Source organism: Ovis canadensis, chromosome 12 (genome assembly GCF_042477335.2).
Source record: "Ovis canadensis isolate MfBH-ARS-UI-01 breed Bighorn chromosome 12, ARS-UI_OviCan_v2, whole genome shotgun sequence".
In the NCBI taxonomy this organism is placed as follows: Eukaryota; Metazoa; Chordata; class Mammalia; order Artiodactyla; family Bovidae; genus Ovis; species Ovis canadensis.
This window is the reverse complement of record NC_091256.1, coordinates 44,095,303-44,118,748: the sequence shown is the minus strand read 5'-3', so window position 1 is coordinate 44,118,748 and position 23,446 is coordinate 44,095,303. Positions and strand designations below refer to the sequence as shown.

Here is a 23,446-nt window from a genome sequence, read left to right as displayed (position 1 = left end):
GCAACATTTTTTTAAAAGGTATACAGAAAGGGTTTACCTGTATTTAAGAAGAAATTGATAATTCCCTGTGAACTATAAACTTTCTATTTAGAAACAACTGGACTCTTCTTGGATTAAAGTCCTGGTTTTGTTCTTCAGTTGATGACATTTGCATATAAAAACAGTATCTTTGTTTCTTAGGAGATCATCTGCTTCTGAAATGAGATGTATTTATCTTCTACAGAAATAATTTCCCCTAATTGTGAAACAACTAATTTTGTTATTCTAAATATGGGATATCATCATCCATGGCAAATGTATAGCAGGGGCAATTGGAACTCCAGAGAAACAAAGATTTTGTTTTTCATGACATTGACAAAAATAATCCTATTCTAGAAAATGTGATCTTGTATTTGAATAAATAAGAAACATTATTCTAAACTTTTACCAAATTCAGCTACAAAAATGGAAATTTTTAAACTCCAGATTTTATAACAGAAAAAAATGTTACTTTTGGCAGACCTTGATAAAATAATATTTGGAAATTTACTGTGAAAAATACTGCTAATATTTCAAATTACTAGCATTTATTTACAAAAACTTAAAATTCTTGAAATGTAATTTTAATCTTTAATTGAAAAGAGCTATTGTAGTAATAAACTGGCATTAATTACTATACATATAAGGAATGCTAGTATCATTCTGAATATATTCCCATTTCCTAATTTTTTTGATTACTTTTCCTGTTGAGCATTTACAAAGCATCCATTTTAAAAATGGCATTACTTACATCTATAGTGGCCTTGAAACAGTGACTTTTTTTGGCTACCATGTTATGTGATTTAAAAAGTAAAAATAGTCTTTATAAGATGAACCTTGTTAGAATCCTGTTTCTATCTCTACCACCTCCTACCTGTGTACAGATTACATTAAAAAATTCTGATCCTCAGTTCCCTTACCTTTAAAAAATAAACAGGTTTGCTATCTCAAAAGGTTATTCCAAATTTGCAATGTACATATATAGCATGCGGTACATAATACATGTTCAATAAATAGTTATCATCATCCATCAAACATAAATGCCTCCCTCCTTTGCTCTAGTCACACTAACCCTGTTAAGAGTTTGAGGGAAGAACTGAACTTGTGCCTCACAGGTTTTATACTAGCTGCTCCCTGTGTTTGGAAAACTCCTCCCCTGTATTTTTGCAATAGTTGCCTCTTAGCATTCAGGTCCCTGGTTAAACATCACTTTCCCTGAACATCCTATCTGTAGAAGATTATATTTTCCAAAGAGGGCGGCAACAGTATCTCCCATGTCACACGTTTTTACCATGGAGAGGTGGGATCTATGTCACTGAGGAATGTTTCAGCATATGCAGATATGTATCAGCATATGCAGATATGCAGATATGCAGATATGCAGCAATGATGTGCAATTCCTGACACAAAGTCAGAAAAGGGGATTCACAGAGAAATGTTTATAGCAGCATTATTGGCCAAAACCTGAAAGCAATCCAAATGTCCATCAGCTGCTGAATGGATAGACAAAATGTATTATATTCATACAACAGAATATTATTTCGGCCATAAAAAGGAATGAAGTACCAAAAACATGCTAAAGCATGGATAAACCTTGAAAATAAACTAAGTAAAAGAGGCCAGACACAAGAGGCCATGTATTGCATGATTCCATTTGTATGAAATGTTTAGGATAGACACACCTATAGTGACAAAGTAGATTAGTAGTTGTCTAGCAGGAGGGGAGGTTAGGCAGGAGCTAATATGTATGGAATTTCTTTGTTGGAGTGATGAAAATATTCTGGAATTAGATAGTGGTGATGGTTGCATTGCACAACTCTGAACATACTACAAACCACTACTACACACTTGAGAAGGCTGAATTTTATGGTAAATAATCATAAAGTTTAAAAAATATACTATGAAGAGAAATTTTTTAAAAATTAATAATACATTTCTTCATGGTTTGCTACATAAAAAAAAAAACATTGAAGCAGTTTCTAAACTGTTTCCTAGGACATTTTAGAACCCAAAGCCAAACAGTCTGGCTACTCTGAAGCCACAAGGTTATGAGGAAGCCAGGCCATATGGGGAAGCTGAGGCTTTTGAGAGCTCTGTAAGGCACCAGTTCACAGTCAGCATCAACTGTCAGACGCCTAAAGTGGGGAGTTTCCAGATTCCGGCCTCCAGCCACACAGTCACCCACCGCCGTGCCCCATGTATCACAGAGTGGTCATTCCTGCTATCCTGACTCAGAACCTTCGATCACATGAAATGGTTAGGTTTTGCAGTGGTCTGTTTTGCAGTGATAATAATGAGGACACTATGTAACACAGCCACCACAACCTCCTTGTATCTAGCTTCTTTCCCTTCATGACACATATTCATTGCATGTCTTTATGCTACATATTTATTTTTATTCTGTCTCCCTCTACCAGAAGTGAGTTCCCTGAGAGCAGGGTCCTTTGTGTCTTGTTTCTATAACCACACACCCAGAAAAATATCCAATATATAGAAGATGAATAATGTATATTTGTTGAGCAAACAAATCAATGAATCACTATGGAATTCTCAGCATGGGAGGGCACTGGCTGAAGCTTGTTTTGGTTTAGCATGATTTCCAAAATGTAGCCGCTGTCATTTCATTAAGTTTTCCAGTGAAATCCTTTCTAATAATTAACTATGAAAACCCACAAAATTACAAATACAAATTATTATTGTTTGTTTCTAAGGAAAATCCAAAATGGTTTATAAAACTGTTAACATTCTTGCTGAAGTCACTGAAATATTTAATTTTAATAAGTGAATAAAAATAGGCACAGTCAAAGAAAAAAAAAAAACACATGGCCAACAAGTAAAAACTGACTTAATTTGATTGTAGTTACCTGTATCTTTGTGCTGATTTATATATATTTTTGCCCTAGAATACCATGGTAAACAAGTGGGAGTAAAATAGATTTGATTCATGTTGAAATCCAGGTCAGAGTAGTAGACACTGCAGTTTTTTAAATGCTTAAATGGTTTACTTTGCAAAACGTCAGGGTTATTTTTATTTTTCTGCAGATGGAAACATAGCCTACCTCTGGTGCCAGATACTCTGGTGTACCACAGAAAGTCTTCATGGTGGCTGCATCAGTGATCCCTTCTTTGCAAAGTCCAAAATCTGTGATTTTTATGTGGCCATCTTTATCCAGCATCAAATTCTCCAACTGCATAATAAGAAAATAGTCTTCAAAAATAGGAAAATACTGTTCTGAAAAATAACTGAATGCTGAGTAAGATATTCTGGAAAGAGGACATAATTAGTCAAAGAACTTTTGATACTTACAAACCCTATAGCTGCCTAATTCATGTGTAAAAAGAAACATTTTATCAAAGACTACAATAATAAACTGATTTTTAAACCCATGGGAGTAAGAACCATTATTGTCTATGTGCTAAGAACTAAAGCCTAAATTAACTTTCAAAAGCAAACATCAATCTTCTTTTTCCCTTTTTAAAATAAAGTTTGATCTAAACAATTTCAAAGAGACAAGTGTCTTCTTCTAGATATGTACAGATGGTTTTCAACAATTTCTCTTGGGAGTCTATTGCTATTATAAAATATTTATTTACAGAAATCTTTCTTTGGTGGTGGCTGTAAATCAAACCTAAATCTTATTTTGTAAGGTAAGGCAATATTGCAGTTATTTGTAATAAAGAAATACCAACCCTTTTAAAGTTGGAACCTCTTTAAACCCATTAATACAAAAACAACAATCTTAAAAGAGATAACCAAATAGCCTCAAGTGAAAAGTTAAGCAATATAAGGGGGAAAAGAGCTGTGCAAAGCTAATGCAATTTAAAATAGTAACAATAACTGATCTTATTCTTCTAATTTGAACCTAAACTTGATTATCACCATACAGAGATACACGTGAGTTCTGAATTGCCACTTTATAGTCATGTATATTGATGGGGCCCCTACCCCTGCTCAGTCATGTACATATACCTAAGGGAATACATAAGAAATGCATTCACAAAAAAACACATGTGAAAAAATTATATTAGCAGGATGAATGATAATTAACTTATTTAAAGAGTAGGTAATTATTCTACTCCTTAACATGATAATGTATGAAAGTGCCTACTCAAACTCTGAAGTCAATATCAAATTCAAAATAGAACTCCATATAAGAACATAAATACCAATTTTATAAAATGTTATACTGTTATATATTATCCAGTGTCTTATAAACCAGAAACTAAATACAGTTAAGCAAGCTATCCTCAGTATAGTACTTAAATATGCTGCCCAACTGAACTCAATGCTCAATACATGTTTCATGCACTGCATAGACTTTAGAGAAGTGAGTCTGTTTTGACTTGGCTACAAAGAACTGAATGAACCCTAAATACACTGTTAAATCTTTTAAAAATGAATATTCTCTTATTTTATCTAAATTTAGCTAGACTGATTCTCTACTAACTGGAACCTGAAAATCAAACCCAATGTGCACAAATGGCAATATGTCCTAAATAGTAAAACTGATCAGAAATGTCAAAAAATAATTTGTCTACTTCTCTTTCCTCTTTTCTTTTCTTCTTCATGCTTCTGATTTTCTCCCTTTTCCCTTTCTCTTGCAAACAACACTCTCTTCTTCCTCCTACTTCTATCTTGCCATAATGAGAAAGAGAAGTATATAATGGAATGTCTGCTGTGTTAAATATATGCTCTGTTCTTAATTTTTAAAAATATGCTTATTGTTCTAACATAGAAATACATTACAATATAAAAACAAAACCTTAAAATGCTATAAAGATCTTTTATAATACATAAGAATTCTTATAGAGACTTCAAATAATATATAAAAATATTGAATAAAATATGCAGTTTAATTTGTATCACGCCAATTCACTTTATATGCTTCCTATGCACTGCAAAATAAAACTCAGCATGCACTAATGTGCTAACCATCCACATTTTGACAAGACTATCTTGAAAAGCATAGATACAAAATATCAGAATATATACTGTTTTTAAAAAGAAGTATTATATATATATATTTTAAAATCTTGATCCATACCTAATTAGCTAATCTCATCTCCAAGATACCAAGGGTAGAGGGATGAGGAATGAAATAAGATTCAGGGGTAGGATTTGAGTGAAGAACAGGAATAGGATGAAAGTGACCAAGAATTCTCAGTCTGCCTATAACTGAGGAGGTTTACCCAGGATGAAGGATTTTTAATAAAAGTTCTATAACTGGGGAAGTTCCAGGCAAACCATGACAGCTAATCATTCCTTTGTTTTATTAATCGGCTTTACTACAATGATACAGTCAGAAATAAGGTCAGCCTACAGGAGGACTGTGAGAGATGGGGTAAAGGTCACGATAATGGGGACAAGGTAGCATACTGTATAGGGGGCAGTTGAGAGCAATGTGGGTAAGATTATGGAATCAAGTCAGAGAACTTAAGTGTAAATTCAAGTTCTATCCCTCACTGTGTAAGCTCGTGTATGCTATTGATATCTATGCATCTCAACTTGATCTATGACACACAGGTACAACCCACACAGTAACAATCCAATGCGGCTGTTTTGAGAATTAAATGATACTGAATGGAGAATTTAATCAACAAATGTACTGATCATTTATTAAACATGGAGAGTTTAATGGCTGATTTATACTTTATCAACATGGTATGTGTTCTTCTAGACAACACTCTATGTTAAAGGAAAGAACAAAGTTCAGAAATGGAACCCTATAAAACACTTTTATCAGCTCTAATGACCTCATTAAAAACAGTTTTTAATATGCATCAATTTCTTTTGAATAAACAACAAAACAAATATTTTACAATTTTTGAGCCAGTTACTTTATAATGGTGTCCACTTTCTTCCATCAATTACTGTTCTTCTCTCACTATCCTGAAATGTCATTTTGCTGAGCATGTCATTTTCTATCCGTATGAAAAAAATAGTCAGAAATGCATCACCTTAAAAAAATTATATCCCCAAATCTAATCTTATATAGAGATAAATCAGGGGTAATTAAATACCCTGTCTGGTTAAAAACATAAGTAATTTTATGAAGATGCATAACAAAGATTTCATTAAATATAAGAACCATTAGTGCTGCGATTCACAAAGGTGAAGGAATCACAGAATTACCTGGAAATCTTTCAAAAGCAGATCAATTGCTTAGAGATATCAAAAAACACCTGGAAATCACTTCCTTAGTGCACGTGATATTAACATAAGATTTAAGTCAAGTTATTTTTAGGAATCTCTCCACTGCGTAGAGGAGGAATAAAAATGTTTACAAATGGTCCTTCTTTGGTTCGCGCTCCTAAATCAAATGCTTTCCTTCCTCCTTTTTTTTAAACCATAAAAAGGAAAATGTACACCATAACTGCCTGTTCAGGTACTCTCTATTATAAAACATCAAATGCATCTGTTTTTTCTCCACTGTCAGTCTTAGCGTCTAGGATTGAGGTTAGGGCATTTATGATGACACTTATTGGATACATCCACTGGCAAAAGCAATGTATGAAGTTAAATACGAAGTGTGAAAGAAAAGATTATACATTCAAAATCTGGGTATTGCTTACTACTTGTATCAGAGGGTTGTCTGTTATCTAATAGTTCATACTTTGAGGAAACAAATATATTAGACATATACATCCCAGAGTTTCCATTTTAAAAAGGCAACATTTTTTATCGAGTTAAACTGGACAAGAATTATTTGACAGAGGATCTTGATTCAGTAGGTTTTGAAATCTTTCCTCTGTGCTTCGTGAACAAGAAATGACGGCAAGAAAATACTATGCTCTTTCTGCTCTTGCTGGTGCCTAGAATAAAATTAAACTCTTGCTATTAGAGAGTTTACAAGTTTTTAACTTCTACGTTTTTAAAATCTAATATACAATTCATATATCATATATTCTAATATCTAGCTATGTAAAATACACACACATATTTATCTGTATTTTAGGTCTCATTTTAATTAAATGGCTGACATTTTGTGATTAAGCAAAGGAATTATAATAGCAATTCCTAAGGGCTCTGACGGGGCTTCCATGGTGGCTCATACAGTAAAGTGTCTGCCTACAATGCAGGAGACCTGGGTTCGATCCCTGGGTCAGGAAGATCCCCTGGAAAAGGAAATGGCAATCCACTCCAGCACTCTTGCCTGGAAAATGCCATGGATGGAGGAGCCTGGTAGGCTACAGTCCATGGGGTCGCAAAGAGTCAGACATGTCTGAGCGACTTCACTTCACTTCACTTCAAGGGCTTGGACAACTATTGTAGCAACACAAACATGTCCCTTCACTCACTCTTACAATCCCACTTTAGCACAGCTACATCAGTACCAAGACTGCCTCAGACCCAAGAATACAGTGAAAAATTCCTCCCCCGCACCCTGCATATTCAGGTTTACAGGCATCAAAGTGCCAAATGTTCATATGGGTCTTATGAACTTAATGATCATGGATTAGGACAGTGCATTAAAATGCCAAAAGGAAATCTTTGAACCTTCCTAAACTGGAAAAAGAATTCACAATATACAACAGCAGAGATCACACCTAGACTGGGGTTTCAGAGTTACTACATTTAAGAATTTCCTACACTTTAGGAATATAGCCCAATAGCACATGTGAATGTTAGAGGTGGAAGGGATTCATTGCAGCAGTGGCTGAACATTTTTATAAAAGAGGGAATCCAGAGTAGTTAGAAGTGGGAGTTAGGGGATGTGTCTTGAATATACTTAAAATATTCCTTATTTTTGGCAGCTTTATTCAAATTTTAGATTTACAAAGATCGCTTAGAGTTAATCCAATGCATACCCCCACCTAAAGTTCATCTCATTTCTAGAAAGGCCGACTTGTGTAATAAAAAGAACATTATACCTGGAGCTAGGAATCATGGAATCCAACAATCTTGACTATGTCACCAATTCAGTCCATTACTTCAAGTAAATCACTTACTACGTTTCTAATCTTCAGTGACCTCAGCTGTAAATTATGGGTCAGCTCTAAATTTGTACAACTGTACCTAAAGATCTCATTCTAGCATGAAACAATATGGACATAAATAACACTTGTATAAATTTTGAATGTCTGACTTTTTATGTTATCCATTTTTCTTGGTGTAAATTCCATGGATCCTGTCCAATGCTACACATTTACTTAGACCTTTACGTTAAGGCTATATTAAAATAGAAATAAATTAAGAGAGGAGAGGTCACTTAATTGTCTAGTAGTTTATGGCCTATTTATATGCTAACTACATGATTGGTATTCATATTGCAGGTTAATAAATTTAGTCTAATTTCATTATCAGAAAGGACAGAGCAACAAAACTCATTAAATGAGTGTCAATATACTGATAAGTTGATTAATGAGAAATGATCAATGGAGATACTGACCAAAATCATCCCAATTATATCATTCCTTTTCAATGCTATCAATCAAGTGAGCATTCTTTTCTTTGTTTCTTTAGACTAACTCTTTGAGCTTTAAGCATTTTGGATATATTACTAAGTACTTCAATATTATTCTCCTTTTCTTAAATCCAGGAAGTCTTCCCCCTTATCTGCATAATAGGATTCATAAAATATAAAGTGGCGGGGAGGAGGGGGAAGATCAGGCAGAAAAGAGCTAACTACTTCTAAGTAAATATGGAAATAACATACAACATAAGTTCTGTCATACCATATAATTAAATTAGTTTTTAAAAATTCAGATTCAAGACATTTAAACATTATAGGATTATTTGGTCATGCAGACATCAGATACAGGGATGCTGAATTCTACCGCTCCTGGCTATAAAAGCTGCAGGCTAAAGACAATCATACTGTTGATTTATATTCATCTCTGATCTATTTTGGCACTTAGCTGATCATCTCTGATATAGATACAGTATCATAATTTTTTCTAAAAATAGAATTTCATAGCTTGTTTCATAAATAACATGTTAAAATGAGAAAATAATATAAAAACTGTATGATGTTATATAGACATACACACTGTATTTCACTGTCATCATGTAAAGTAATATTTTTTGAGATAGTTACTTCTTAGGGATCATTCATAATACAGAGGTATATGATAGCAACATCTTGAAATAACTTAGACAATTGGTTAATTAGATAATTTAAGAATCACAGGTATTTGAAAGCAAGTGAATGGGAGTGAGGAGTAAGTGTGACTTCTCTCATGTGCTGTAATATGTAGCCATGCGGGAGACCCGGGTTTGATCCCTGGGTTGGGAAGATCCGCTGGAGAAGGAAATGGCAACCCACTCCAGGGTTGTAATCTTGCCTGGAAAATTCCATGGACTGAGGAGCCTGGTGGGCTACAGTCCTTGGGGTCACAAAGAGTCAGACACGACTGAGCAACTTCACTTTCACCTCATTCCCTGGTGGTTCAGATGGTAAAAGAATCTGCCTGCAATGTGGGAGACCCGGGTTCGATCTCCGGGTTGGAAAGATCCCCTGGAGAAGGAAACGGCTACCCACTCCAGTATTCTTGCCTGGAGAATTCCGTGGACAGAGGAGTCTGGCAGACTACAGTCCACGGGGTCACAAAGAGTTGGATGCGTGAGCAACTAACGCACACACTTCATTTCACACAAACAGCAGTTCATAAAAGACTAATGTAACTTCTATTTCTGCAAGGAGAATTATACTTTAAATAAACTCATATTTGATAAATAAAGCAATTCTGTGTCAGACTTTAATAAGTCAAAATTATCATATGATTTACTTTTTAAGAAAGTAAGATGGTCACGTTTAGAACCTGTTCAGAGTGTGTCAGGGTACAAATCTCCTTAATGTGGCCAATTTAAATGAAAACAGTGTCATGAGAATTACTACTATCTTTTATGAGCTACTCCAAGGGTCAGCAAAATATGGCGTGGGGGCGAAATCTTGGCTACTGCCTGTTTTTGTAATTAAGGTTTTACTGGAACACAGCCAGACATGCTCCTTTACATACTGTCCCTGGCTGCTTTCAGCCTACAACAGTAGCACTGAGGAGCTGCAAGAGCAGCAAGGCCTAGAACAGTTACTACCTGGCCTTCACGAAAGTTTGCTCCTCCTGAGCTATTCTGAGGGTCTTGTCAGAAAGAAACTTAACAGACATAAAGTCACTATCACTGATAAGACAAACACAGTGCTTTTTAGAATGGAAACTAAATAAATTGATAAAAGGCCATATTAAAGTGCTTCAGCTCTTTAAGCCCACTAAAAATTTAAAGTGAAAATCAAATATTTTCCTCACCCTAAATAATCTTATCTACTATAAAAGTTTATCATAATATATCACAGGATGCTAGAATATAATAATGAAATTGATTTTAAAATATCATTTGCAAAGTGACTAGACATTGAATCAAATGTTTAACATTACTCGTTACACTAACAGAGGAGTGGAACTATTAATGGTAGGTCGTTTTGATTAGAGCAGTCAAACAGAACTCATTCTGCATGTCAAAGACTTGGACATAAAAAGAACTACACATTTACCACTGAATGAAATTTCCTGTCAGATACAGTGAACCACATTCTTAAACTCTTGGTTTTTTTTTCCCCAACTAGATCTTCTTTTCTTCAAACTGTGTAACTCTGTAATTACTTTGTGTTTGTCCCTATAGCCTCTGCAGAAACAAACTCTGATTACTTTTCTTTTTTACCTTGAGATCACGGTACACAATCTTTCCGGAATGTAGATAGTCCAAGGCAGAGACAATTTCTGCACCATAGAAACGTGTGCGGTCCTCGGAGAACACCCGCTCTCTCGACAAATGGAAAAACAGCTGCAGGGTAAACAGCAGGGACAGGACTGTAATAATTACTGATTTAGTGGGGGAAATTAACACAAACATAAAACACCTCTCATCACCATATTGTGATGATAGATAGTGTACTCTCAGTGGACACTGAGCACTCTTAGACAGCAGCTGGCTTATCTTTTCCAGGTTTCCGAGGGGAGACTGAGAGCTGTTAAATCACCGCTTTAATCAATATACCAATCTTGTTTAAGGCATTCTGTTTGCTACCCATTTAACCTTCAGTTACCAGAGGAAAAAGTATGCATCATCAGAGTACATCTCCTCCTCCATATACTGTTGCTTCAACTCTTTCAAGGATTAGGTACTGAGACTTTATTAAAATGAATGAACATAAGCAGAGATGCAACATTTCTACTTAATTATCTGATTCACACTTGATTTCAAAGAAAGGACTGCAGGTTTGTGGAACCTTATTTATATGAATTTGTTAAATTCTACAACTCGATTCACCATGATATCTCTAGGAATGATTTCAATGTTTAAATCAATGCTTTCTACAATGAGAAATTGTGAGGCTTTACATTTTCAACTTATTTTAGTAATGCCCAAAATGTACTGAGAAGTTCCCATTATTCCCTTAATAATTCTCAATGTATAGTCTTCCAATTTCAACAATAATTACCTATGACACCAATCTTTTCACATGTAATCACTTAAAACGATAAGCCCATCCATTTCCTGTCAATCATCTAAAAAGATACTTCCAGTCATCAGTCAACAAGTATTTACTGAGTTCTCATTGTGGTCAAGCATCCAGCTCTCCATTTAGACAAGCTGTTTGTTTAAGGAACTGCCTGTCTCATCTCTCAGTTCAACCATGTATATGAGAAAGGAGCCAGTCCCATGCACTATGAATTGATTACCAACCTTTTTGTTGTACTGTTTCACTGTAATAAGAAATCCGTCATGAACAAGCAAAGAGTGTTTGCAGAGCTGAGTATACTGTCAGTATCACAACAGGTACTTAATACATGTCTTTGATTAAAAGTGATGAACTGGTCAGTGTATCCTTGATTGCAAGATCAGAAATGAACTATAACTTCACAGGGATTACTTCTACAAACTGCTTCTACAAATTTACAATAATTATGGTTAACTAAGATTTTTTTCTCAAACACCAAATCATAATTTAGGTAACAGAAAGTAGGTTCCTTATAGATTCCTTCTTCCCTTTGCCCAGAGAAGAAAATGGCAACCCACTCCAGTACTTTTGCCTGGAAAATCCCATGGACAGAGGATCCTGGTAGGCTACAGGCCATGGGATCACAAAGAGTCAGACACGACTGAGCAACTTCACTTTCTTTTCACTTTCCCCTTTCCCACTATCACTAAGATCAAAATTAATGCATAACCCATTCTCCCAATAAAGAGAAGTTAATATCATATAACTATTGCCAAAAAAGACTCGTTCAATGTTAATTACAGTAAAACTAAAATATCTGGCAGATAGTCTCTAAACTTTAATGTTCTCTACTATACTGTCATATTTCATCAAATTTAACATGCCGCTGATTGTAACTTCACTCACATTTTCTGTAAAGATCAACAAAGAAAAAAAATGATGTGAATTAAAACTATAACATATCACCAAATATAAAAGGCCTTCTGATTGAAGAAATTATTCAATGTGTCTTATAAATGACCAAATATACTATGCCCAAAATCATACCAATCTATAATTGATATGTTTATAAGGGTATGCATATAAGGGATATGCTTCAAAATTGATTCACCTTATATATGCTATTAACGGGGTTTCCCTAGTGGCTCAGATGATAATGAATCTGCCTGCAATGCTGAAGACCCGGATTTGATCCCTGGGTCAGGAAGATCCTCTGGAGAAGAGAATGGATACCCACTCCAGTACTTGGGCCTGGAGGATTCCATGGACAGAGAAGCCTAGCAGGCTACAGTCCAGGGGGTCACAAAGAGTCAGACATGACTGAGCCACTAACACTTGCACTTTTCACTTCACGCTATTAATACACTACTATTCAAACAAAGACAGGAAGCAGAAAGCAGCATGGATCATCAGTAAAACCATTCTGAAATCCTTCTAGGGCAAAATAATTTCTTTCATCCTTTAATACAAAATATGACTAATTTTGATGAAGAAACCCCTGTGATCTCTACGGTGATTTATGGCAGTCTTCTAATGAGATTAAAATAGTGGTTAGATTTCTAAACTTCCTTCATATAATGTCAAGCCTAGTACCCACTCATCTTCTATACAAAATATATAGATCCTCCCTAAATCAACATAATATATGCAGGCTTCTAGATCTTTATTTAGATCATAAATCTTCAATTTGTCTCCTAGCCAATTTCTGTAAAAATATCAGCTAAAAAAAAGCTACTTAAGGAGAAGAATCCTATTTATTTCTCAATCTGCTGTCCTCGGATGTCCATCCTTGTTACTTTATGGACCTTACTCTTTTCCAGTAGTCATGTACGGATGTGAGAGTTAGACCATAAAGAAAGATGAGTACTGAAGAATTGGTGCTTTTGTACTGTGGTGTTAGAGAATTCTCTTGAGAGTCCTTTGGGCTGCAAGGAGATCCAACCAGTCCATCCTAAAGGAAATCAGTCCTGAATATTCATTGGAAGGACTGATGCTTAAGCTGAAACGCCAATATTTTGGCCACTTGATGCGAATAATTGACTCACTGGAAAAGACCCTGATGATAGGAAAGAATGAAGGTGGGAGGAGAAGGGGACAACAGAGGATGAAATGGTTAGATGGCATCACCGATGTGATGGACATGAGTTTGAGTAAGCTCCAGGAGTTGGTGATAGACAGGGCAGCCTGGCATGCTGCAGTCCATGGGGTAACAAAGAGTACGATATTGCTGAGCGACTGAACTGAACTTGTTAACATAACCAAAGACCTTTTATTCTGGAGCTTAGAATGTCAATTATTATCCCCTTCTTCTTATAAACATTCCTTAGGTTTGGTACTGCAACTTTCCTGATTTTCCTTGAATATTCCTTCTAAGTTTCTACCTTGGCTTTGAACCAACTTTCCATTTAATGAGCATCAATTACTTTAAGGTCACTGAGACGAGAAAAAGAGGGCATACAATGGTGATTAAGACATAATTAGATGTATAGATAACAAATGAGAGAGCTATGAGAAATTTTGTAATTCTGATATTAAAAATACTTTGGAGGCAAAGGATGATCAATCTTTACTGGAATGATCTGAGAAGAATTCATGGACAAGGAAGTATCTCACTTATATTTTGAAGGATGGGATTTTTTCACAAATGGAGAATATAAGGGAAGCATACAAAAGGGTGCCATGCAAGTTATACCCATCTTAATGTTCTGACCACAACCTAGTATAGTAAGCACACATAGTAAGGAATTAATAAATGCATATAGAAGGAATTAACTCCATAGAAAAAAACAGTAATGGCAAAGAAACAGCATGCAGGGAGTGCACAGAGCTGAAGAACAAAGATACCCATTCATGATAATGACAGAGCTTACGCAAAAAAAAAAAAGAGGTCAGACTGTTTAGGACCTGGACTTCCATGATACGGTTTAGAGATTAATTCTGTAGATAGAGTGTCAAAGACATTTGGGTCAAAAATTAGCATAATTTTAAACAGACAACTCTGGCAGCAAGGAGAGAATCCATTTAAAATCTGAGGGACTTCCCTCGGGGTTCAGTGGCTAAGGCTGTGCACTCCCAATGCAGGGAGACTGAGTTCATTCTCTGGCCAGGGAACTAGATGCCACACATCACAACAAAAGACCCAAACACTGCAACTAAGACCCAGCACAGCCAAACAAATAAACAAATATTTTAAAAAGAAAGAAAAAAAAAAAAAACAGACTAGAGTAATCAGGTAAACAATTCACAAAGTGCAACAAAAATTACTAAACACCAATTCAGTGTTGTAAAAAGCTGCAGACACAATGGAGGAAATTGTATCAATCTGAAAGAATGTAACTATTTGGTTGAAAAACCAGACATATGCAATTACATTAAAAATACATAGTTTTAAAATAGCACACTTTAAGAAGTGAGTAAGTATCTTTGGTAGTATAAGAAGTTACCTTTGAGCCAGTAAGAGCTTCTGAGGAACCTTAACTAGAGCAGCAGTAACAGACATTTCAACAAAGTCAATATCCCAGGGGGGATTAGCATGCACCCTTTGGGCAAAGGCAGGAAGTGTTTCGAGGTTCCAGCCGTGTGTTGCGGTGTGTTGCGTTGTTGCCCGTAGTGTAAAGGAAAAGAATGGGGTTGGGAACAGAGGAGCAACGGATTTTATCTTGACCTGTTGACATTTAAACAAGAACTATAGCACAGTTCAGTACTATGGGACCAAATGGTATAGAGATAAATAAGAGTCAGGATACTGTTAACATCAAGGAAGCAAAATTGTTCAGTCGCCAAGTCATGTTGGACTCTTTGCAACCCCATGGACTGCAGCATGCCAGGCCTCCCTGTTTCTCAGGATCTCCTAGAGTTTGCCCAAGTTCATGTCCATTGAATTGCTGATGACAGTCTGATGCTGGGAAGCAAGATATAGCCTAGAAATTTAGTAGGCACTGAAACAGAGTTAAGGTCAGAATTTTAGGGTATCACTACAGGGATAAGGACAGGGAAAAGAGGCAGAATAGGATATTAAGATAGAGTCCTAAAAGAAATATAAAAGAAAAAAATATATGATACTTGAAGAATAAAGGATACAAAAGTTTCACCAAGAAAATTAACATTTACCAGACAAAGGAATTGGGTCATCTGTTATCTTTCAGGAAAGGGATGTCACACTTAGGTGGGCCAAGAAGAGAACATAAACTAGAAATGGTACATGACTCCTCTAGAAAAAATGAATGAGATGAGCCAAGGTGTAACTGGAACAGATTTTTTCTCAATACATATAAATGCTTTCAAGAAAACTTTTGCCTGAAGAAATGACAGATGCTATAAGGCTACAATTCATATGGAACAGGCACTTATCTGGAGAAAAGCGGGATCTGAAAGGATGCACGCACCCCTATGCTCACCGCAGCACTGCTGACAGCAGCCAAGACGCGGGAGCAACCTCAGCGTCCACTGACTGAGGAGTGGGTAACGAAGACGTGGAGCACGGCCCAGCCATTAAAGAGGGTGAAACAACGCCATTCGCGGCAACACAGACAGACCTAGGGGCCGTCATACCAAGTGAAGCCAGTCAGTCAGTGAAGAACAGGCACTGCATGACACCCCACATATGCGGAATCTAAAAGGAAATGGTACAGGTGCATTCACTCACACAACAAGAAGACTCACAGACTTAGCAAATGAACTGTAGATTGCTGGGGGGAAGGGATAGTTAGGGACTTTGGGAAGGTCATGTACACACTGCTATATTTAAAATGGATAACCAACAAGGACCTATTGTATACACATGTCTGCCCAATGTTATGTGCCAGACTGGATGGGAGTCAGGTTTGGGGGAGAATGAGTACATGTATATGTGTGGCTGAGTCCCTCTGCTGTTCACCTGAAACTATCACAACATTGTTAATGGGCTCCACCTCAATATAAATAAGAGGTTAAGGTTTGGGGGAAAAAAGAAATACCAATGATATCAGGCAGCCAGAACAGGTTACTTCATAAAAAGTTAAAATATGGTGAAGTTGATAATTATATATGATAAAGTATATGGGAAAAATGACCATTTAATAAATGGTGCCCACAATAGTCACTTAACTTTGTAGAAAAGTAACATTTGATTTTCACTTCACTTCACATCATAACAAAATTAATTTCATGTAATTTATAAACTAGAATATGAACCAATAGTTTCCTGATCTCAGGACACAAGAGCAAACAGAATCATAAAAGGAGGAACTGGTAGAATTAACTACATGAAATAGCAAAAAATGTAAACTGAGTATTTATGACAAATATTACAGTATATATGCATAACATAGAGAGAAATCATATTAAACAGCACTAAAACACAAGGGGAAAAAAGAGAAAGGGCAAAGACAACATAAGAGGAATACACATTATTACAGTATGTGAAAATATACCACCTTATAATAATCAATGAAGTAGAGATAAAACATATGTGAAACAATGTAACACTTCGAGAAATATTATCAGTGAAAGTGTGAAGAGATACACACTGGTAGCTAGAATGTAAACATAAACCCTTTGTAGGACAACTGGCAATAGATATCAAACTAATTTTTAAAATACAGTTGTTCCTCTTTAAAATTTCCTTAAAAAAAAAGGGCAATGTAGAAATCTCCTACACAAGGATATTCTTGCACAGTATATATGACAAAATGTGAAAACAGACTTTGAATCATGTTGAACATTTTTTAAATTAGATTTTTTTTATCTAACACCACAACAAAATAAATTTTAGATGTAACTGACAGCTAAATTTAAAATATGAAACTAACTGTAAAAAGCAGAAAACAAAAATAAAAAGTTCATGGGACTAGACTTACCCTTCTGCCTGAAGCAACTAAACACAAATATTAGAAGGAATAAATGAAAACTGAGAAGAATATACAACAGAACTCTTTTTAGATAGTGGACAACAGGCAGTGTAAGACGATGATCCCTGTGAAAACAAACGAGGTGAGTCCTAAAATCTCCTGCTTTCTGTCTGAAGGCATTTTCTAGAATGTTATACAGTAAAAAACATACCAAGCATAATACAGATGTCTCACTGTTGCAGGAATAAATATCAGATTTTGAGGTGGGTGAGATGGGTGAGGTGGGTAGCATTAGTAGGACAGAATGCCAGTGAGGAAGAAGCTGCACAATTTACATAGTTGTCTGCATCTGAAACCAAGTTACACACGTACAAGAATAAGCAGAGGAGTAGGGATCTGTATGCCAAATAATTTCCAGACCCGAGAGACATTCCATTTCTAATCAGTCATTAGAATGTCTTTATTGAACACAGAGGCATTCAGTAGATTTCAAAGAAGTCAGAGTAAAAGCTAAACCTACATTAACAAAACTAACAAACAAGACTGTAGAACATCATATTTGTAAAAAACTACTCTCCAGAGTAAGATATAATACTCTTTGAAGGAAGACAGCATGATCTAAACACTTAATGTAAAATTCAAAGTATCTAGTATCCAATCAACAGTTACTAGACATGAGAAGATGCAGGAAAATATGATGCATCACCAACAAAAAACTAGTCACTAGACACAGACTAAAAAATAACAAGAGATGATGGAATTAACATACAGCAACTTTAAAGAAGCATATGAACATTATAAGAGATAATGGGAAATAGAAATAAATAGGACTTTTAAAGATGAAACATGTAATACCTGAATAAAAATGTTATTAGATGGGATAAACAACATATTAGACACTGCAAGAGAAAAGACCAATGAACATGAAATTATAGCAGAAGAAAACTATATGAACTGTACCTAAAAAAAAAAAAAAAAAAGAATTGTAGTGACCTGTTGGTCAAGCAGTCTAACATGTGAATAACACCAGATCCTGAAAGAGAGAGGGAGACATCTGCAAAATAAAGCCTGAATTTTTCTAAACTAGGGGAAAAAAAGATAAATGTACAGACTAAGTATTCCAATGAAACCCAGTGAGATGAAAACTCACAATCATGCATGAAAACTAATAACATAACCAACATAACCAGTCAGATCACAGTAAAATTGCTGAAAAACTAGTGATAAACAGAAAATCTTTAAAAAATTCTGAAGGGGAAACAAACAATACACACAGCAAATAGGAGACTTCTCCTCAGAAACTATATAAACAGAAGAACAATGGAAAAACATGTTCAAATTGCTAAAAGAAAAAAAAAAATCCCATATCCTAAAATCCTGCATCCAGTGGAAATATCTATAAAGTATAAAGGTTGGAGAGTTTGTTTTGACCATGACTGAGTAACAGATAACAGACTTATACTCCCTTCTTCAACAATTAGGAAAATATATTAAAAAAAATAGAACAAGGATATCCATACATTAAGTATCACACTTCAAGGTACACTGACCCCAAAGAAAAAGGAAACAATTAATGCTTGTTTGAGAGACCATATAGAATGTAACACAGGGAGGGAAAATCAAAAAGAACTTGTGGTATCCTTGAATCATGAATAGAGAGTTCAGAGACTGGGGAGACCAAAGGAGCTATGATTCATGAGACAGAGAACCACAGAAAGGAGAGCTCCAGAGACCTGCAATGAATTGCCTTGAGTCTTACTAATCAGCACATGTATATAAGGAAAATTCCGAGGTCAGGGAAAGAGCCATTGGAAAGAATCAGGTGAAAAAAAATCATAGCTCACAGAGCTAAAAATACTTTTTGTTTTCACCAGGCAAAATGGAAAAACTGCTTAAGAAATGTGGCACCCAGTGGAGTCCTTGAACACACTGCCTCTGTAGTGCAGCAGTGTTAGTGTTAGAGGAAAGGCCACACACATGTGTCAAACTGATTTTTGACAAAGGTGTCAAGATCATTCAATGGGACTTTTCAACAAAAGATGCTGGAATAAGTAGATATCCACAGGAGATTAAAAAAAAAAAAAAGAACCTCAATTCTTAGCTTACAGCATTCATAAAAATAAAACAGATCATAAAACTAAATGTGGTAGGTACAACTATAAAAGTTATAAAAGGAAATACAGGAGAAAATATTTGTGATCCAGGATAGACAAAGATTTCTTAAACAATATTAAAAAAAAAAACAAATTGATAAACTGGATTTCAAAATTTAAAACTCGTATTGCTCAACAATATCACTGAAACAATGAAAAGGCAAGGTACAGTCTATGATTTCCTTAAATGTGACACTGTTTATCTTCTTCATGCCATTTACTAATTACATAGCACAGTAGCTTGTAGCATGCAGTCAGTAAATAGCAATAAATAAATAAATAAAACATTTTATCAATTGAATTGAAATAACTTTCTGACTTTTCTACAATGAATATGCATTATTGTTACTTTCATAATGGGGAAAATTATATAGATTACAATTAAAATTCTATTGATTCTTTTAGCAATTTAGGCTTTTGACAATTTTTTGTTGGCAGAAGCTTAGGACAAAGATGAAGACTATACAAGTACTATATAGTTTTGCATCTTCAGCAACAAGCCTAGTATGTGGGCACATTATATGCTTAATAAATGTACTGCAGAGAATAAAGTTAAATTCAAAAATCCTTTCCAAAGAATTATTTGTAAGAAAAATAAGGCTTAAAGTCTTAAAGGTAAAGTGTTTTTCATTAGAAACATTAAAAAGACCACAACTAAATAATCTTTTTTCTGTTTTTTAAAAAAAATGAATTGTTTGCTCTTCAAGCAAGGAACACATCTTCAGAAGTTTGCTTTCCTTAGCAATGACCACATGTTTTTTTTTTTGTGTTTTGTGCTTAATAATGCTGTGAAAATACAATAATGCAAATAGACTGTTTTAATGATTTAAATAAACAAGTCAAGATTTCATAACAAACCCAAAATGCTTATCTTGAAAACAAATTACTATATTTTGAAAACTATGCAAAAAACTTTCAAAAAATAAACATCTGAACTTAAACAATATTCTAAGAATTATCAATGCAATCTAAGACTTTAAACCAAACTATATTTTTCTTGCAACTCTTATCTGTATATACAAACTTTAGTCATTCTTTTGTAATGGCAAATGTTGGTTAATAGAGAAAATATGTTCAATACAAGTCAATAATTTCAATTATTACATTCATTAATCATAATATTGATGAGCTCAGAACCCGAATACTCTAAAGACAATTAATTAATTAGCAACAAGATGTGGCAGTCTGTGCAATAATGCTGATTAACACATCCCTTGAGTTTACAAAAAACCTCAGATGAAAAGAATGTCTCAAGCTCACATACAGGACAACTCATCAACAATACTGTCCTAGTCCATTTGGGCTGCCATAACAGATTACCATAGACTGGGTGGATTATAAAAGTGAAAGTTAAAGTCACTCAGTATGTCCGACTCTTTGAGACCCCATGGACTATACAGTCCATGGAATTCTCCAGGCCAGAACACTGGGCCACACAAATTTATTTCTCATAATTCTGGAGGCTGAGAAATATAAGATCAATGCAATGGCAGATTGAGTGTTTATTTCCTGGTTCATAGACAGCTGTCTTTTCACTGTGTCCTCAGACTGGGGAAGGAGCAACTGAACTCTCTGAGCTGTCCTTTATGAAAGTGAAAGTGAAAGTTGCTCAGTCGTGTCCGACTCTTTGCAACCCCAAGGACGTATAGTCTATGGAATTCTTCAGGCCAGAATACTGGAGTGGGTAGCCTTTCTGTTCTCCAGGGGATCTTCCCAACCCAGGGATCGAACCCAGGTTTCCTGCGTTGCAGGCAGATTCTTTACCAGCTGAGCCACAAGGAAAGCCCAAGAATACTGAAGTGGGTAGTCTACCCCTTCTCCAGCAGATCTTCCTGACCCAGGCATCAAACCAGGGTCTCCTGCATTGCACGTGGATTCTTTACCAGCTGAGCTATCAGGGTATCCCTGAGCTGTCCATTACAGGAGCACTAATTCCATTCATGAGGGTTCCACCTTCATGACCTAATCAGTCCAAAGACTTGTTTCAAGTGCCATCACAAAGAGGATTAGGTTTTCACTTATTAGTTTGGGAGGGAAAGATTCAGTCTGTAGTAAATACTACAATCACAACTAGAATGGTATTAGTTATACAATAAGACATTTAAACATCTACTTTTATAGGATCAAATATAAGTACACCTACATTTAATAGGTAATAGATTTGTTTTCTAGATCATGTCTATTCTTTTCACAAGCTAAACTCCATAGTTTCTATGTATTTTGCATAGAAAATTTAATGTATTGCCCTCGGGGCATTCAGGCCCGGTCCTTACTATGTATGACAAACCCACAGCAAACATTATCCTCAATGGTGAAAATGTGAAAGCATTTCCCCTAAAGTTAGGAACAAGACAAGGGTGCCCACTTTCACCACTACTATTCAACATAGTTTTGGAAGTTTTGGCCACAGCAATCAGAGCAGAAAAAGAAATAAAAGGAATCCAAATTGGAAAAGAAGAAGTAAAACTCTCACCATTTGCAGATGACATGATCCTCTACATAGAAAACCCTAAAGACTCCACCAGAAAATTACTAGAGCTAATCAATGAATATACTAAAGTTGCAGGATATAAAATCAACACACAGAAACCCCTTGCATTCCTATATACTAACAATGAGAAAACAGAAAGAGAAATTAAGGAAACAATTCCATTCATCATTGCACCAAAAAGAATAAAATACTTAGGAATGTATCTACCTAAAGAAACTAAAGACCTATACATAGAAAACTATAAAACACTGGTGAAAGAAATCAAAAAGGACACTAAGAGATGGAGAAATATACCATGTTCATGGATCAGAAGAATCAATATAGTGAAAATGAGTATACTGCCCAAAGCAATCTATAGATTCAATGCAATCCCTATCAAACTACCAATGGTATTTATCACAAAGCTAGAACAAATAATTTCACAATTTGTATGGAAATACAAAAAACCTTGAATAGCCAAAGCAATCTTGAGAAAGAAGATTGGAACTGGAGGAATCAACCTGCCTGAATTCAGGCTCTACTACAAAGCCACAGTCATCAAGACAGTATGGTACTGGCACAAAGACAGAAATATAGATCAATGGAACAAAACAGAAAGCCCAGAGATAAACCCATGCATCAATGGACACCTTATCTTTGACAAAGGAGGCAAGAATATACAATGGAGAAAAGACAATCTCTTTAACATGTGGTGCTGGGAAAACTGGTCAACGACTTGTAAAAGAATGAAACTAGAACACTTTCTAACAATACCATACACAAAAATAAACTCAAAATGGATTAAAGATCTAAACTTAAGACCAGAAACTATAAAACTCCTACAAGAGAACATAGGCAAAACACTCTCCGACATAAATCACAGCAGGATCCTCTATGACCCACCTCCCAGAATATTGGAAATAAAAACAAACATAAACAAATGGGACCTAATTAAACTTAAAAACTTCTGCACAACAAAGGAAACTATAAGCAAGGTGAAAAGACAGCCTTCAGAATGGGAGAAAATAATAGCAAGTGAAGCAACTGACTAACAACTAATCTCAAAAATATACAAGCAACTCCTACAGCTCAATTCCAGAAAAATAAACAACCCACTCAAAAAATGGGCCAAAGAACTCAGACATTTCTCCAAAGAAGACACACAGATGGCTAACAAACACATGAAAAAATGCTCAACATCACTCATTATTAGAGAAATGCAAGTCAAAGCCACAATGAGGTACCATTTCATGCCAGTCAGAATGGCTGTGATCCAAAAGTCTATAAGCCATAAATGCTGGAGAGGATGTGGAGAAAAGGGAACCCTCTTACACTGTTGGTGGGAATGCAAACTAGTACAGCCACTATGGAGAACAGTGTGGAGATTCCTTAAAAAACTGGAAATAGAACTGCCTTTCGACCCAGCAATCCCACTGCTGGAGAAACCAGAATTGAAAGACACACGTGTACACCAATGTTCACTGTAGCACTGTTTATAATAGCTAGGACATGGAAGCAACCTAGATGTCCATCAGCAGA

At 35.4% G+C, this 23,446-nt stretch overlaps 1 protein-coding gene across 6 annotated transcripts in view; it reads right to left on the bottom strand.

The window, feature by feature from the left end:
- Window positions 1–23,446, bottom strand: part of AKT3 (AKT serine/threonine kinase 3) — a 281,419-nt gene that overhangs the window by 51,242 nt on the left and 206,731 nt on the right. For all 6 annotated transcript variants that reach the window (XR_011247672.1, XR_011247671.1, XR_011247673.1 and 3 more), the window contains exons 9-10: window positions 10,676–10,798; window positions 3,078–3,206 (exon numbers count right to left, since the gene is read on the bottom strand). Coding sequence is in view for 1 of the 6 variants with exons in the window: in XM_069545551.1 (XP_069401652.1) it covers window positions 3,078–3,206; window positions 10,676–10,798 (252 nt within the window). In the remaining 5 variants the exon portion in view is untranslated. The remainder of the gene's footprint in view (window positions 1–3,077; window positions 3,207–10,675; window positions 10,799–23,446) is intronic.